Source organism: Meles meles, chromosome 9, assembly GCF_922984935.1.
Source record: "Meles meles chromosome 9, mMelMel3.1 paternal haplotype, whole genome shotgun sequence".
In the NCBI taxonomy this organism is placed as follows: Eukaryota; Metazoa; Chordata; class Mammalia; order Carnivora; family Mustelidae; genus Meles; species Meles meles.
This window is the reverse complement of record NC_060074.1, coordinates 102,988,835-103,003,665: the sequence shown is the minus strand read 5'-3', so window position 1 is coordinate 103,003,665 and position 14,831 is coordinate 102,988,835. Positions and strand designations below refer to the sequence as shown.

Below are 14,831 nucleotides of genomic sequence, written 5' to 3'. Positions count from 1 at the left end.
CTCAGGGTCATCGGATTGAGCCCCGAGTCAGGCTCCCTGCTCAGTGGGGAGTCTCCTTGGAGATGCTCTCTGTCTATCTCTCTCTGCCACACTCGCTCTCCCTCTCTCTAAAAATAAATAAATCTTAAAAAAAAAAAAAAGAAACACCAAGTTAAAGTTGACAAGCAGTATCTTGAGTGGAAATATTTGCTACCTGTATGAATGTCAAAAGAGTGACCTCCTTGAGGCGGCCGCCCTGAGTGCCCACTGTTCTGCAGGAGACGGGCATGCCCTCCATGATGGGGAAAGACTCACTCCCTGACTGGCCGGGTGCACCAGCAGGCAATTCAGAAAGGGAGCTTGTTCACACTCAGTAAGCCGTCTGTCTGATCCACTTCTTAGGATGTTTACAAGCCCCGTCGGAAATACAAACGCCAGCAGGGAGCAGAAGAGCTGCTTGATGAAGAATCCCGAGTCCATGCCACACTTCTGGAATACGGCAGGTAACGAAGGGGACCCAGACTGAAGTATCTGTTTTATAAAGCCTTTGAAAAGAAAAGCTAATTTAGGTTGCTTCACTGAGATTAATTTGGTTGTGTTTTTTGGTTTTTTGTTTTTTACCTGATTGAATTTACTGGCCCAAGATTTCCATCTTCCCGGGGACTTTCCTCTCTGGGATTGACTTACCCACATTTCTGTGGGTAGCATTCCCGAGGGTGGGGAAGGCCTGGTCTTTGCAGATCCCCTTTGGAAATGTGTGTATGACTGTGGGCCCTAGCCCTGCCCTCTTAGGGACTTGGGGTGTTTGGGGTATTTGCTGAGGCCAGCTGTAGTCTGCCCTTCATACTCCTGCAATTGGTTAAAATCTTCAGGTAAACTACAGAATCGAAAACAGTTAATGGTTTTAAGCGTTAGAGTAATAGTTTTATTTCCCGTGAGGGATTTTCCTAAGCAGGAAGATGAAGAATTTAGAAGTATTTTGTCATTTCTTAATAACCTTTGTAATTTTTTTTTGAATACGTTATCTTTTATTCTCATTTTTTACTTAAAAAGCACATAAAGAAGTACTGTTCTCATTGAATTTCTTGGTTGACCTTGGGTATTAACCTTCATTGATGTCCTGCATTTTCTACTTAGGGTAACTGATTCCTTGATGTGAGTATGTCTCCTTGTGCTTCCTTTCTTTATGCTGAGAGTGGTTGCTGTGTGCTGCCCTGTCTAGTAACCCAGCCCTCCTCCGGTGGCTGGAACTAACAGCTCTGACCCCAGCACCTCCCTGTGTGAGCATCTGAAGGCTTCCCCACTCTGGGGCACTAGAGAGAACCAGAAAGAAGTTTGGCTTCATTGGCTTAAATACTTCATCTTTCATATCGAAAACATTTCCCAAAAAAGTCGCCACCTTTTTTCTTCCTTTCTCTTCGGGAGGGAGTTGTGTGGCTTCAGGTCCATCCTTCCTAAGAGTGAAAGCTAGTGTGTTTGATTCGAAGGAAGGTGTGAGCTCTGGCCCTCAGCCGGGTCTGATGTCTTCTCCTCGCAGCTCCCCAGTTGCTGGTGTGAATTGAACTCCTCTTCTGAGTCAGGCACCACCAAGCCATCTACATAATTTGTGGGGCCCAGAATACAATGAAAATGCGGAGCCCCTTGTTAAGAATTACTAGCAATGACTAATTATTAGGAATTTCAGGACCACACAACAACCAGGCGTGGGGCCCTCCTGAGTGTTGGGCCCTGAGCAGCTGGACGGGTTGTGAGTCTTGGGCCCTGGGATGGAGTTTTCCAACCACGCCCCAGCTGTAGGTGGGCAGGTGAGGCCGTCCTGCCCCAGTTGAGCCACGGTAGAGAGACCCCCTCGCTGGGTGTCACGTGTTCCAGAGCCCAAAGATGCTCAGGGGAGTGTCGTGGTTTTCTTAGTTTGTATGGTTCATACCTCCATTTTTAGCATATTGTCATGGAATACTCAGATGCTCCTGCGAGTGAAAAGGAGTCAGAGATTTGGTGAATTGTCTATTTTACCAAGACCAGCCTGACAATATTTCACTATTGTTTTTAAGATTCTCGGTTTTAAACGGGCTCTTTGGCATGTGTCGTAGAGGGCAGTCATTATTGTCATGTGATTACTGGGTGACTTCAGGATGTCCCTGCCCATCCTCAGGAGTGGTTGGTGCAGTTTGGATCCAGAGCCTGGTGGGGCTTTCGCTAGGGAATGGAGCAATGAGCAATGCACAGGTTTTCTTTGGTAACTCCTCTCAAATTTGGAGTGTAAGAAAGAGCAGAGTGTATCGATGTCAATCTTGTTTCCTGTTGGTGGGGGCAGGCTGACTTCTGCTGAGTTCTGATCTTAGAGTGGGTGTTCGCTGAAGGATTTTTTTTTTTTTTTTAGTAAAGAGGTTATTTTTCTCTCTTTCCTGATGAGGTAATGGTAAGTTTGTGAGAGGTGGGGAAGTGGATGCTTAGGACCTTCTGATGGTTCAGTCACCTCAGTTCTCTTTTTTTGAGAATGGTAAAGATAGCATCAGAAAATTTAAGAAGTAACCTGCCCAATATCAACTATTAACTACTCTTAAGAATTATTAAGAGCCTCACACTGGGCCTTGAACTCAGGTTCGTTGGACGCTGATAACATGCTCTTATCATTAGCTACAAGTATTGTTGGAGCCTCCAGGGGACGTTTGGCTCCTGGTTTTAGGAAGACAGGCCCAGTCCTTATTGTTTGGTCTGGCACTGAACAAGAAGAGAGTGGTCATCAAAACTGATGAGCCAATTGGACAAAACTTAAAGCTCCAGCAAGTATGCATTTCATTCCCCCTTCTTGGGAAAGCCCTCCCCTCCTTTCTGGCCGTCAGACTTTCTCCTCAGGGTTTGGTCAGTACTGTCCCCTAGACAAATGGTCTTGCCCATTAAATGAGGATTACATAATAATACACACGTGAAGAACTCTGAGTAGTTTGTCCTGTGCAGAAAACAGTAAATGTCAACTGCTAAGCTCTGTCAGCAGTAGCAACAGTTTCCGTTCTCAAATGCCCTTAAATATGACCTGTAGATTCAAATGCGCCTCTTCTTTTAGTTCTCCTTGTCCCTGTACTCTGTACCCCTAGCACTAGCCACCCCCAACCCCTGCTGAGAGGCCTAACCACTCTTCCTCCTTCCCTTCCCCAGTCAAGCGAGGCTGGGCCTCCACTGGCTCTGCGACTCACCCTCCATCCTGTCTTTCCCTTTGGTGTGAACATCATGGCACCCCTGAATCGCTCATCCCCACCGCCTAGGAATCCCCCATCTCTTGTCCGTGCCTCTGGTTTCCTCTGTATCTCACCTCTTAATAAGAGGGCAAATATTTTGACTCCTGGAGTAAGAAGGTCTGAAACTCTTTGGGGTTGAAGGTCACTCATTAGCCTAGGCCCATAGTGCATCTGGCTTTGAGGTCAGTGTTCCAGCTTCTTTCACCTTTTTTGACTTAATTGCTGAAATGAAGTTGGACTTAGAGCCCTGTCAGCCATGCTGAAGGCCTTAAGGACTGTGTATGCCTGTTCATGTTTGGATAGATTTGTTTAAGTGTTATGTTATTGGAAAAACAAGACTCATGGTTTTGATTTTAGACTTCAACAAAATTGCAAGTCTATACTATTTCAGTTTTGTTATGCGTCCAGTCAGCTTTTAGGAGCTAAATTAGAACACCTACCCATGCTGTGGAACTGCCGCTGTGGGGAAATGCATTTTATGTGCAGTATATTTGACTCTATTAAAGCCCAAGTCTCAGCCAAGTACATTTGAAGATCTAATTGGCTTTATTAAGTGATTCATGAACCCAGCAGCCTCCTATGAAGCAAGTAGAAATGAGCACCCACGAGCTATACAAAACAGTAGGTTTTTTATAGGAAGGAGGATAGGGTAAGAAGTTACTAGCAAAAGAAAACAAAGGATTGTTTCAGTCAAGGTCACCTTCCTTTAGGGGGAAGAAAAGGGGTCTTTTTAAGTGACTACCTCATCTTCCTTTGGAGGATGGAGAGGGCCCTTATGATAGATTACCTCTGTCCAGAAGATTCTAGATTGTTTGACTTGAAATTCCACTCCTGGAGGGGTTGAAACTCTGAGTCTCGGTTTGCTGTCACAGCAGCAAGTGACTGTACCTTGGGCCTGTGACTCTCTCCAACAACCTGGAGGTGGCATTTTGAAGCACAACCATAGAATCCTGGCATTAGCCTTTTCCACACTATTTGAGGCCCAATTTTAGTTGCTTTGAGGTCATTCTGTTCCTTAGTAAATGAAATATGGCATGACTCTCCCAACCTGTTTGTATCCTCTGTGATGGCAAGGCCTGTGACGTGCTCATGGAAGGCATTTAGTACATGCTTGTGGAATGAATGGAGAACAGGGTCCACAGTCCTTACTGTTTAGGGTGTTGCGCTTTGTTTTGTTTTGTTGTGGTTTAGGAACACCGGAGCTTTATTTAGTTGAGTTTTGATTTTCTGTATGTATAAAAGCCGTATGTGAGTCAAAAGAAATCTAAGTTCACAGATGTACATATGTATGTCAAAACTCATCCAGTTACACTTGTTAAATACATACAATTTAGTGTGTTTTTTAAATTATTTTTATTAAAATATAATGTATTATTTCCCCCAGGGGTACAGGTCTGTGAATCATCAGGCTTACACAATTCACAGCACTCCCCATAACACATACCCTCCCCAATGTCCGTAATGCAGCCACCCTATCCCTCCCCCCCACCCCCCAATTCAGGGCTTTTTTATGCCCCTGTTCTGTTCAGGATTTCAGATAGTTTGGTACCAGCCTTAGTTTGCCCTGCGGCAGTTGTTTTCGAAGGTTAGTTTGTTTTCTAGAACTATGATGTCCAGTGCTGTAGTATTGCCATATGTGGCATTGAGCACTTGAAGTTGGACCAGTGTGACTCAAGAACAGAATTTTAATTTTAATTGTGTTACATTTAAAGACTCATGCTTGATTTAGTTATTGGGAAAAGTTTAGGTTTGAAATAATTTGAATCTGTGAACCTACTAATTTAACATTATCTCTTTGGCTCTCATTCCATTTTTTTTAGACTATGCTGTTCTAGAAAATGTACCTCCTTGATGTTAAAGATCAAGTGTGAGGTGTAGGAAGTGAGGAGGTAAAGTGGGCAGTGAGAGGCCAGAGTTCTGCCGGTGCTGACAGGGTAGGACATCAGCGGGGCTGGTGGCTCAGAGCTAACACAGGAAAAGGTGGGAACAAATTAAAGCATCTGGCAGCACTGATCTCGGGCTGGCCCTTGTGAGGAAGGGGCAGGGCAGACAGGGCAAGAGGAGAGGGAGCTGGGAGGGTAGAGCAGCACACCTGTGAAAGATAAAAGAGAAGTAAATGCTTGTAGCAGAAAGAAGGTGAAGCATCCCCTTGTTCTTTGTAAGGGATGCTAGGTCAGAAAGGGATACATGTTCTCCTGGTGAAGCTCAAACAACATGGAAGTCTCCTGGAGGCATCTTGGCCAGTGAACGTAATGAGGCAGGCATTAATCGGCAACCAAGGACAGCTCTTTGTCCTGGAAGCCTTGTCACCATGACACATGGAGAAGGAGACCTTTAGAAAAATCAGCTGGACTCTACTCATTCAGCATACATTGACTGAGTACCTACCATGTGCCAGGCCCTGTTCTAGGTGCCGGGGATACAAACGTCAGTGGAGCTGTCTGAACCATGCTGAGTGAAGAAGCCAGTCACAGAAGGCCACCCAAGATTCTGTGTATATGATATGTCCAGAACAGGTGAATCCCTCAAGACAGAAAATCAGTTAATGGTAGCCAGGGGCTGGAGAGGGTGATTTGGGATGAGCTTCTGATAGCTATGGAATTTCTTTCTGAAGTGATGGAACTATTCTGGAATTAGATAGTGGTGATGGTTGCACAAATAGTGAATCCACTAAAAACCACTGAAGTGTATAGTTTCAAACGGTAAATTTTATGTGATATGAATCATATCTCAGTTTAAAAAAGTATAAAAAAAATGAGTGAAGTACTCCTTCGGGGAATGCAATAGACAGCTTTGTAGGATCAGATGTAATTATTGTAGCCCTTGGGATGAGCACACTGGTGCCTAACCCAGGCCTTTGGGCGGTCAGAAGCTTCTTCCCAAAACCTCTGTCTTTACGAAGGAGTAGAAGGGGCAGGAACTGAGTCACTCACATTGAGTTGCTTACTGCTTTATGTGGAAAATCTAAGAAGTTCAGGCTCCTTAGATGAGGCCTCTCTGTCTGAGGGTATGTCATCTGCCCTAAGGGTCTCCACAGACTAGACCAAGGACACCCAAGGTGCAAGGTTACTTCTAGGCACGGGGAACTGTGGTGAGATCCTCTGTTGGTCAGGGATCGCTGGGTGAGAACACAAACCCTCCAGCTAGTTCCAGCAGAAGGGGTTGACTCCATGGATCCTTGGGAACGTTTGAGAGGTGCGATCCAAGCTGGGCGGGTCCCTGCCCAAGCAGCACGTCAGAACCGGGCATGGATGCTGCTTCTGCCTCCACCATGGGGAAGCTAGCTAGTGGCCTGAGGGCTTGGGATGCCGGCGTCATGGCTGCTCACAAAGAAACCACACCACTTCAGCCAGAATCAGGATTACCTCTGTGTTACCTCTGTGACCCACGCGACACAGCATACCTCTCTCCTCAGCTGGCTGCTGCTCATTCACATGGCTGGGAAGCGCCCCTGATTGCTGGAGCTCACGGTAGCATTCGCAGCCCTGGGTGCACCCGAGTGTAGAAACTAGAGTCTCTGGGGGCTCCTGGCTAGCTCAGTCCGCTGAGCGTCTGACTCATGATTTCGGTGCAGGTCATGATCTCAGGGTTATGAGATCGAGCCCTGTCTTGGGCCCCGCCCTCAGTGTGGAGCCAGCTTGAAAGTCTCTCTCCCTCTGCCCCTACCCCGCTTAAAAAAAAAAAGAAAGAAAGAAAAAGAAACTAGAGTCTTTGTTTCCCAACCTCTGCAGTATAGGGAGTTGCCTCAGACATTGTGAAACGAATGCACAGTCTGCCACAGGGCCTTTCAGAAACTGTGGACACTCCGAATTTACCTTTAGTCGGCTGCACTTATCTGTACATTTGTGCCGAATGAAGGGGCACACTGTGCCCAGCTGGGACTCTGGGGTCTCTCCAGTTCTATGACAGCCTCCCCCAAGGCCGGGTGATGCTTTGGGTTCTGGATTCCCTCATGTTCTTCCACTTCTGTTCAGTTTATTTGTGCAGTGTGCACTGGAAATACAAAGTGTAAAAGGAGCTCCCATGCCCTCCGGGAAGAGGGTACAGACAGGCACACAGACTGCTGGATGTGCTCGCTGTCGGAGGCGGGGGCCGGGGGGGACGGGGCACGTACAGAGGTGGGGTGGATTGGCCCAGGCAGACTGTCCTGCGTGGGCCATGCTTTAGAGAGGAGGGGGCTTGAGAACGGAGGTGTGGGTTCGAATGGAAAGCAGGAGAACAGGCCGTGTGTGCACCAGCGGTCTGCCGGGCAGGGACCACACGGGAACACGGCAGATGAGGAGGTGAGGCTAAGGGGTCGCTAGGCAGAGCTGCAGAAGGGAAGCCCTAGCGAAGGTGCCCCAGAGGGAAGAGGCCTCCCTTTGACGTGTGCAGATGAGGCTGCTGGGGAGCTGGAGAGGGAGTGAGGAGGAGTGGGAGTGCGGTGAGCCTGGAGGCCAGTGCACCAGCCCAGCAGGTGAGGCCCAGCCTGAGCAAGGGCAGAGCAGGCGTCCTTCCTTTGCTTTTCTTAAATGGCCTCGTGTACCTTTATCTCTTTAGAAACTACTTGAAGGTAAGTGAGGTGTGGTGTTTTGCATCATGCTTTTTGTTTCAGGTTGAATGGTTTGCGCATTGCTATACTTGCTTTAAAAAAAAAAAAGAACCTAAAAATAAACTAATTTAAACTAAAGTGCATTTGTGAGTTTCTCTGAATTTAAGGTTGCCTGAAGTGAACACGTACCATTGTTGGCATCATGCTTGGGCGATGTTGGAGAATGAAAAATAGGCGGGACTCCAGGTTCTGAACGGAACCATTAGGGAGCACCCTTACCCTGAGCAAACACACTCACGTTTCTTTATACAGAAAGTTTTAAGGCTTTTAGCTTAAATTTTGGGCCTGAAATACTGCTCCTGACTCAGGGAGTAATGGCTGCCCTTCAAAAAGAACACTGCACTGTGTGCCCTCCGAGAGCTCCCGTTCATAGTGTTTGCGTGGCAAGTAGAATGGCTGGCCCTTCATTCAAAAACAGTGGACTGTCTGTGGTTTGGCACTTAAAACATTTTCTCCAGTTACCATAAGGCTTAAATTTTCTTTGATGCTTTTCATATAAAAATCCAACCAAAATGCATTTGACCATATTGGTGTGATTTTTGAATAGTAATTGAACTCCCCTTTTTTGTGGCCTGCAGGAGATATGGATTTAGCCGCCAGAGCAAAACAGAGAAGGTAAGAAAAGCATAGATAATGGGAGAGAACATTGGAGAGATGGAAGCGCCCCTCCCCTTTGCCTCTGTCTGATGCTGATGGGCTGATGGGCTAAGCCCGGGCTTAGCAGGAATGGGGGGATGCAGCTCCGCAGCGACCCAGGCTCCAGTCCCTGGGCAACCCAGGTCAGCGGGGATGTGGCAGCTGCCTGGGGCCACTGCATCTCCCTCGTACTAGCTGCGGCCTGCCACCCTCGTGGGCCAGGGAGCTGAAGCAGCAGCCTCATGGAAGGGCTGGAAGTCATGTCCCCAGAGACAACCAGCTGGGCTCTCCTAACTCCAGAGGTATGAAGATGAAGTCTGCTGCAGGGCCCTGGGCACTCCCTGCTAGAGGAGGGAGACCCTAGACAGGTGTGAGCAGGGTGCTGCCAGTGAGCTAGAACACAGCCCCATGTTGCAGGCCTGCCCCAAGACAGCCTAGTCTGGAGAACTCAGGGAAGTCGAGGCGGGCATTCTAACTTCACACGGCAGTCTCAGAAACCTCCCGTAACGTATGTGTTTACTGACGAGCCTTAGCCGTCAGCTGCAGGGCAGGCATGTACATCTTACAGTGCCAGACCCCGTACTGTGTCTCAGCCCCTTTTTGCAGGGCTCCGCATGTCCTTTCTTCATTTACTTCCCTGAGCAACTCAATGAGGAAGACACTACCTTTTTTCAGAAAAGCTGAGGTCAGAAAACTGTGAGGCTCACAGAGGCTCCGGGATTTGTCCACAATCACACAGGCCCCTCAAGGGCTGTAATAAGAATCTGAACCCAGGTCTGTGGGACAGCAAAGTCTGTGCTCTTAACCACTGCCTTTTAAATAATGGAATGCTGACTAAAGTTGGTGGCTCTTAAAAAGCAGAGTCCTATAGTTTGAGATTCATGGGTACTCTTTTTTTTCCCTCGTTGCCCATCAGACGCCCAAGAGTTCCTTGCATAGGACACTTCCTCTCTCGGCTCTGCTCTCCTGTCACCCCGCCTCTGTCCAGAACCCCAATCCTTCCAGGAAGTCTGCCTGGCTCTCAGCCTCCTGCTTTATGTGGTGATTGCTGTCTCGGTCAGCAGAGGGCACGGAGAGTGATTAAGAGCGTATGTGCTAAAGGCAAGCTGGCTGGTTTCAGATCCCTTTTCTGTGTGACTTCGGACAGTGTACTTACTCGCTGAGCCTCAGTTCACGGTGCCTGTGGAGGAGGGGCAGTCACTGCATGGTGACTCGCAATGTTGGTGGGGGAGAATGACTCATCACGCAGGAGATACCGAGTAAGCATGAGCTGTTTTATCAGGGGCAGTGGTAGTTCAGGGCAGCCAGTCATTGATAGGGTACCTTCTTTTTTGGTTTTCTCGTTATTTAATTTTGCAACCGTTATGTTTTTATTTTATTTTATTTTATTTTTTTAAAGATTTTATTTATTTGACAGAGAGAAAGCACAAGTAGGCAGAGAGGCAGGTAGAGAGATAGAGGAAGGGAAGCAGGCTCTCCACTGAGCAGAGAGCCCGATGCGGGGCTCGATCCCAAGACCCTGGGATCATGACCTGAGCCGAAGGCAAAGGCTTTAACCCACTGAGCCACCCAGGCGCCCCTGTTATGTTTTTATTTTTAACTAAACAGTCATTTCCTCCAAAGCAAGGGTTTTCTGGATTTGTGTATGTCAGGTGGCATCTGATACATAATAAGAATTTGATGCGTACATTCAATTCAGCATGTAATTTAGTCTGAAAAGAATGTTTGTGCATATGGTTATTGGGTGTATTAATTATGATTGGAAAAGTCATGTGATGCCCATTAAATGGTATTCACTTTGGGCTTGTCTACAATTATAGATATAGGTTTCCTCTACTATCCCAAAGTTGAGTGTAGCTGTAAAGCCTTTTATAAGCCAAAATGGTATAAAGCAAAGAAACAATTGCCATCAGTTTATATGAAAAAATTTGTGAGCATTCCTAGACCCAAAAAGTTAAGTCTTAGGCTTTTCTGATACAAGCCTTGCCAACAGACACTCAGAATAAATTAAGACAAAGCACAGATGCTTGGATACAGTTGGAAGCTCTTGCAGCTCGATGCTGAGATGCTGAATGTCGTTCCCAGGGAAGGAGCTTGGCAGCCCGCTTTCACTGCCCAGGTTACACACTCCCTCTTAATGGCTCACAGCTAAATGAACGCTGAAAACTGTTTTCACTTTCACCTTTTTTTGTAAAAGCGAAAATCCTTTTCAGATTTCTTTTGGTCAGCAACAACAGGTACTAAAGGGGTCTTTTGTGAAAGCAAAGTGACCTAACACGAGTTTTCGAAAGCAGGGGATACCTATATCCGCCACAGTTAGGAGCTCACGGTGTTCCCTGGGGTCAGTTACAGGCAGGTTATAGAAAAGCCTTCTAGAATTGGGACGGTCTAAGGAGGCCGTCTGAGACCGCCAGTTCTCTTTTTCAATCCAAGAGGACCCTGATATCCGGAGAAGGTAAGCCTGCGGTCGCCCCGCTGGCAGGTGGCAGACGTGGAATTAAGAGCAAGCTCTCTAGACTTGCAGCGCAGTTTTGAGAAGCCGCAGGTCATGCAGGTGTCTTGAGCGTGGTGGTGGGTATATTTAGACCCTGAGGCTGGGTCCAGAGCCAGAAGCTGGATCACCAGGTGAAGTAGTTTGATTTTTATCCTTCAGGCCAGTGGTTTTTAAACTTTGTTGGCTACTCTTAGCAGTAAGAATTCTGTTTTTCATCATGATTCAGTACACATACAGACAGCTCCAAAATAAAGGTTTCACAGAGCACTGCCTAACCCTTTACTACGTGTAAAGCACTCTGATGTGTCCTGTTCTCTTATTTTTGTGAATGTCTGTAGATGCTGGCCATACCTGCTAAAGGACTTGCATGTCCTATCAGTGGGTCTCAAGTGGCCGTTTGAAAAACATACTCTGTTAGGCAGTGATTTGCTCTTGAAGGCGTTAAGGCAGGGAGGAGACCCAGTCAAAGGAGGAGTCTGGCAAATGTGTGCGACCTGATAGGCATTGAACTAGCAAGCAGTATAACAATGGAGTGAGGCACGGGCCAAGGCCCGGACCTTGACCTGCTCGGTCTGTGGTAGGACTGGAAGCTCAGGTCTCTGGATTCCCCACTCTTTGGCAGGGACTGGTTCACCTGTCCAGATCTGCATATTGTCCTTCACAGATCTGTGCCCCTTTGCGTTGTTGTCCTCTCTCCACTGAGTCTTCATCTCCAGGGCCCAGCTATTTTTGCATCTTCCCTTCCAGCCTGAGGACAAGAAGACGGTCCTTCCTGCAGGGCTCTCGGCTGCAGAAAAAGCTGATGCTCATGAGGAAGATGAGCTTCAAGCTGCTGAAGAGGTGTGTGGCCCATGTAGGTCCCCTGGGGCTTCTGTTTCAGTCATCTGGGGAGAAATTGTCCCTTCATTCCCAGCTTTGCAAAATGACCAGCTGCCTCCCACACCCCGCTGCTGTTAGCTGGCCTCTCACACCCTTTCCAGTTTCCTTTCCTCACCCCTTCCCCCATGAGCCTCACTAGAGAGAAAAATAAACAACCTTGGATTGCACCGCAAAGGTCTGTGTAGACCTGTCACTAAAGCCTTACGTGCTGGGGTCCACTCACTGCTACTTGTCTCTGTTCTTGTTCCAGCAGCGTATCCAGTCGTTGATGACCAAGATGACTGCCATGGCAAATGAGGAGGTGAGGGGGGCATTGTGTGGGGGGCACCGTGTGGAGGTGGGGATGTGGAACTGCCCTGCGCTACTTCAGGGGACCTCCTCCCAGAGGGACCCCCTTCATCAGAGCCCTGTCTTTTTAGCAGTCACTGCTTCCTCTTTCTTAGGGTCTTTTAGGAATCTTTCTCCCAGTGCATAGTGTTGCCGTCCGTGGGAACCTCTGGGGATCCGCAAGGACCCTTGTGAGAGTGGGATGTCCCTGCTGGGATGGCATCACAAGGACCTCTGTAGAGGAGCCGTGGTTCAGCCCTGCCTCTCCACAACCACCCATGCCGGAAGAGCCCTCATCCTTCCCATGCCATCTGCATAGAAAATACAACACCACATTTTTCATTGGTCTTCCCAGACCTCAGGGCCTGTCCAAAAGGTTTAACAAGGGCTTTGAAAGGATACCTCCTTTTTAGGGCAGGAAAAACCTGTGGCAGTAATGAGGTATTTGGAGAGCTCTAAGATTCCTGTTTCCGTCCCATGTGGTATTTCTTTTTCCCCTCAGTTCTAAGCCTTCCAGGTTCCTCTGCTCAGGAAGAGACCCTGAGATGGGGTATTTGGGGTAAAGAATGATGTCCCAGGGATACCCAGGGACCAGGAAGAATCTGGCACAATCAACTGAATGACTCACACAGTGGAGAGATGGCTTACCATTTGCCCCAAGGATTATTTTCCCCTTTCCTTGTTGATAGATACCTAAACAAAGCCCAGAGTATTTCCCCCCCCCACCTCACCCCCCCCCCCCGAGTATTATCTATTTTTGCTGCACAACTCAGAGCATTCAGATTTTCCAGATCCGTGAAAGACAAGGCATGGTCTTAAGAAACCCCCCTCCCTGTGACTACAGAGCCGCCTCACTGCCAGCTCCGTAGGCCAGATCGTGGGACTCTGCTCCGCCGAGATCAAGCAGATTGTGTCCGAGTACGCAGAGAAGGTATGTGGGGGCCCGGCTGGAGTCTTAGCCTCAGGTCATGCCTCCAGGATCTCTTCTGTGTCCCTATACCCATCCATATCATTGATGGAGTCACGTTGTAATTCACCAGCGACATTTGTCAGAAACATGCACGTCATGCAAAGCCGTCAGCATTTGTCTGTTAGCTCAGTTAATTTTCTTCTGTAGTGCCTATTTTTCTATACATATAAAGAGAAAACCTGTCTCTCAGAGCAAGGATCACATCTGATAAATCGACGTCCGAGGTATAGCACAGGCATTTTTCCTTCTCTACCAGGCTTCTTATAACTCCAGCTCAGTTTGGCGATTGGATCGAAGAATAAGCTTTTGCCACTTAGGAGACAAACCCCATAACTCAGCCAAGCCCAAGGAAAAATTTTTTGTTCCACTTTATTAAAAGGGTATAGAATGAACTAAAGCCTGAAAGCCATATTTCAGTGTTAGATTTTTTTCTATCCTAAGAATAGGCAGCAGGACCTTGACTATTTCAGGGAGATGGTGATTAATCATTTTGCACATAACTGATTCTGGTCCGGCTGAGATGTAGTATCGGTGAAATCAGATTTACAGGGCATTGTTTCACATCCTTCCTTTCCCGGCCATACTCAAGTCCATCCCCCTAAAATGTTGATGTGTATTAAAGCATCCAGCTTTGCTTTCCCTGTCTCAGAAGCCTTGACGACAAATTAGTTCTGCTCCAACCCTCCGTGCAATATTCTTCTCAAGTGATTTTGCACAGATGATGTACTTGGGGAAGGGATGTCTCCTGAAACTGAGAGTTATGACCTTCTGTAAACACAGCAGGGGGTCACCTCCCACCAGTGAGAGGTCTTTGAGCAATACAATGAGTAAAATGGCTTAGAAAGTCTGGGGGTGTGATTCTCATGTTTCTCCTACCTGCTACCCGCCAAGTCAGTGCTTCTTAATATGGGTTTTCTAATCCAACTTTCATGGAGTCCAAAGTGTCCTCTGTTTCAGTTTGCCACCGAGGAAAGATGACTGTAGTCGAAGTGTCCCCAGAAATTTGACTGGAAAAGGACTTAGATAATCCTCAAAGTTACAGATCAGCTTAAAAGCCTTGAAAATGTAATTGAGGAGAACGATTTATACATTGCCCCAGAAAGGAAGTTTCTTGATTGGCAGTCAGCACACACGTGGATGGCAAGAGTTTGAGTCTGCATTTGCCTTTATGTTGCCACATAGCATTGCTGAATCCAGTTTTTTAAAAAAGACAACTAGAAGATGGGGTACTCACTGCAGGGGCCCTGACTTTTGTCTTCATACTCACCACTGCCGGCAGATAAGAGCTCAGATTATTTTAAGAGGGAAACCAAGCAGGCTGACCCTCCTTTGTTGGTCGTATGCCTCTCCTTGCCTGGGAGTCCTGAAGCTTACCTCTTTCCCCAGTCAGCTCTGCATGTCCGTGTCTCCTTCTGGATCTCTTATCCCTGAACTTTCCCCTCCTCACTCTTGTACTGTGATCTGTACCCATGACCAGTGGCTGCACTCTCTACCTACATTCCATTCTGCCAGAAAGGAGTGACGTTGGAAGTAGTTTGGGACCAGTGTCTTTCCAAGGACATAGGTGATTAAACTTCTCATGAAGAATTAGAGGTGCAGAGTTCACCGATTGATTGTGTTGTTTCCATTATGTATGTAGATCATACAGTGTTAAAGGTAATGCTTTTTAAAATTAAATCCTATTAACCTTATTCCCATGTCACAGTCATCTCACATTTG

The 14,831-nt window shown here is 47.3% G+C and overlaps 1 protein-coding gene across 2 annotated transcripts in view; it reads left to right on the top strand.

Moving 5' to 3' along the window:
- CCDC93 (coiled-coil domain containing 93) overlaps positions 1 to 14,831 on the top strand; it is an 89,207-nt gene that overhangs the window by 28,973 nt on the left and 45,403 nt on the right. The window contains exons 7-11 of one of the 2 annotated variants that reach the window (XM_046018476.1): positions 382 to 482; positions 8,385 to 8,421; positions 11,684 to 11,776; positions 12,069 to 12,116; positions 12,987 to 13,073. In XM_046018476.1, coding sequence (XP_045874432.1) covers positions 382 to 482; positions 8,385 to 8,421; positions 11,684 to 11,776; positions 12,069 to 12,116; positions 12,987 to 13,073 — 366 coding nt within the window. Of the gene's footprint in view, positions 1 to 381; positions 483 to 8,384; positions 8,422 to 11,683; positions 11,777 to 12,065; positions 12,117 to 12,986; positions 13,074 to 14,831 lie in introns of both variants that reach the window. The other variant, XM_046018475.1, reaches the window with a different exon arrangement.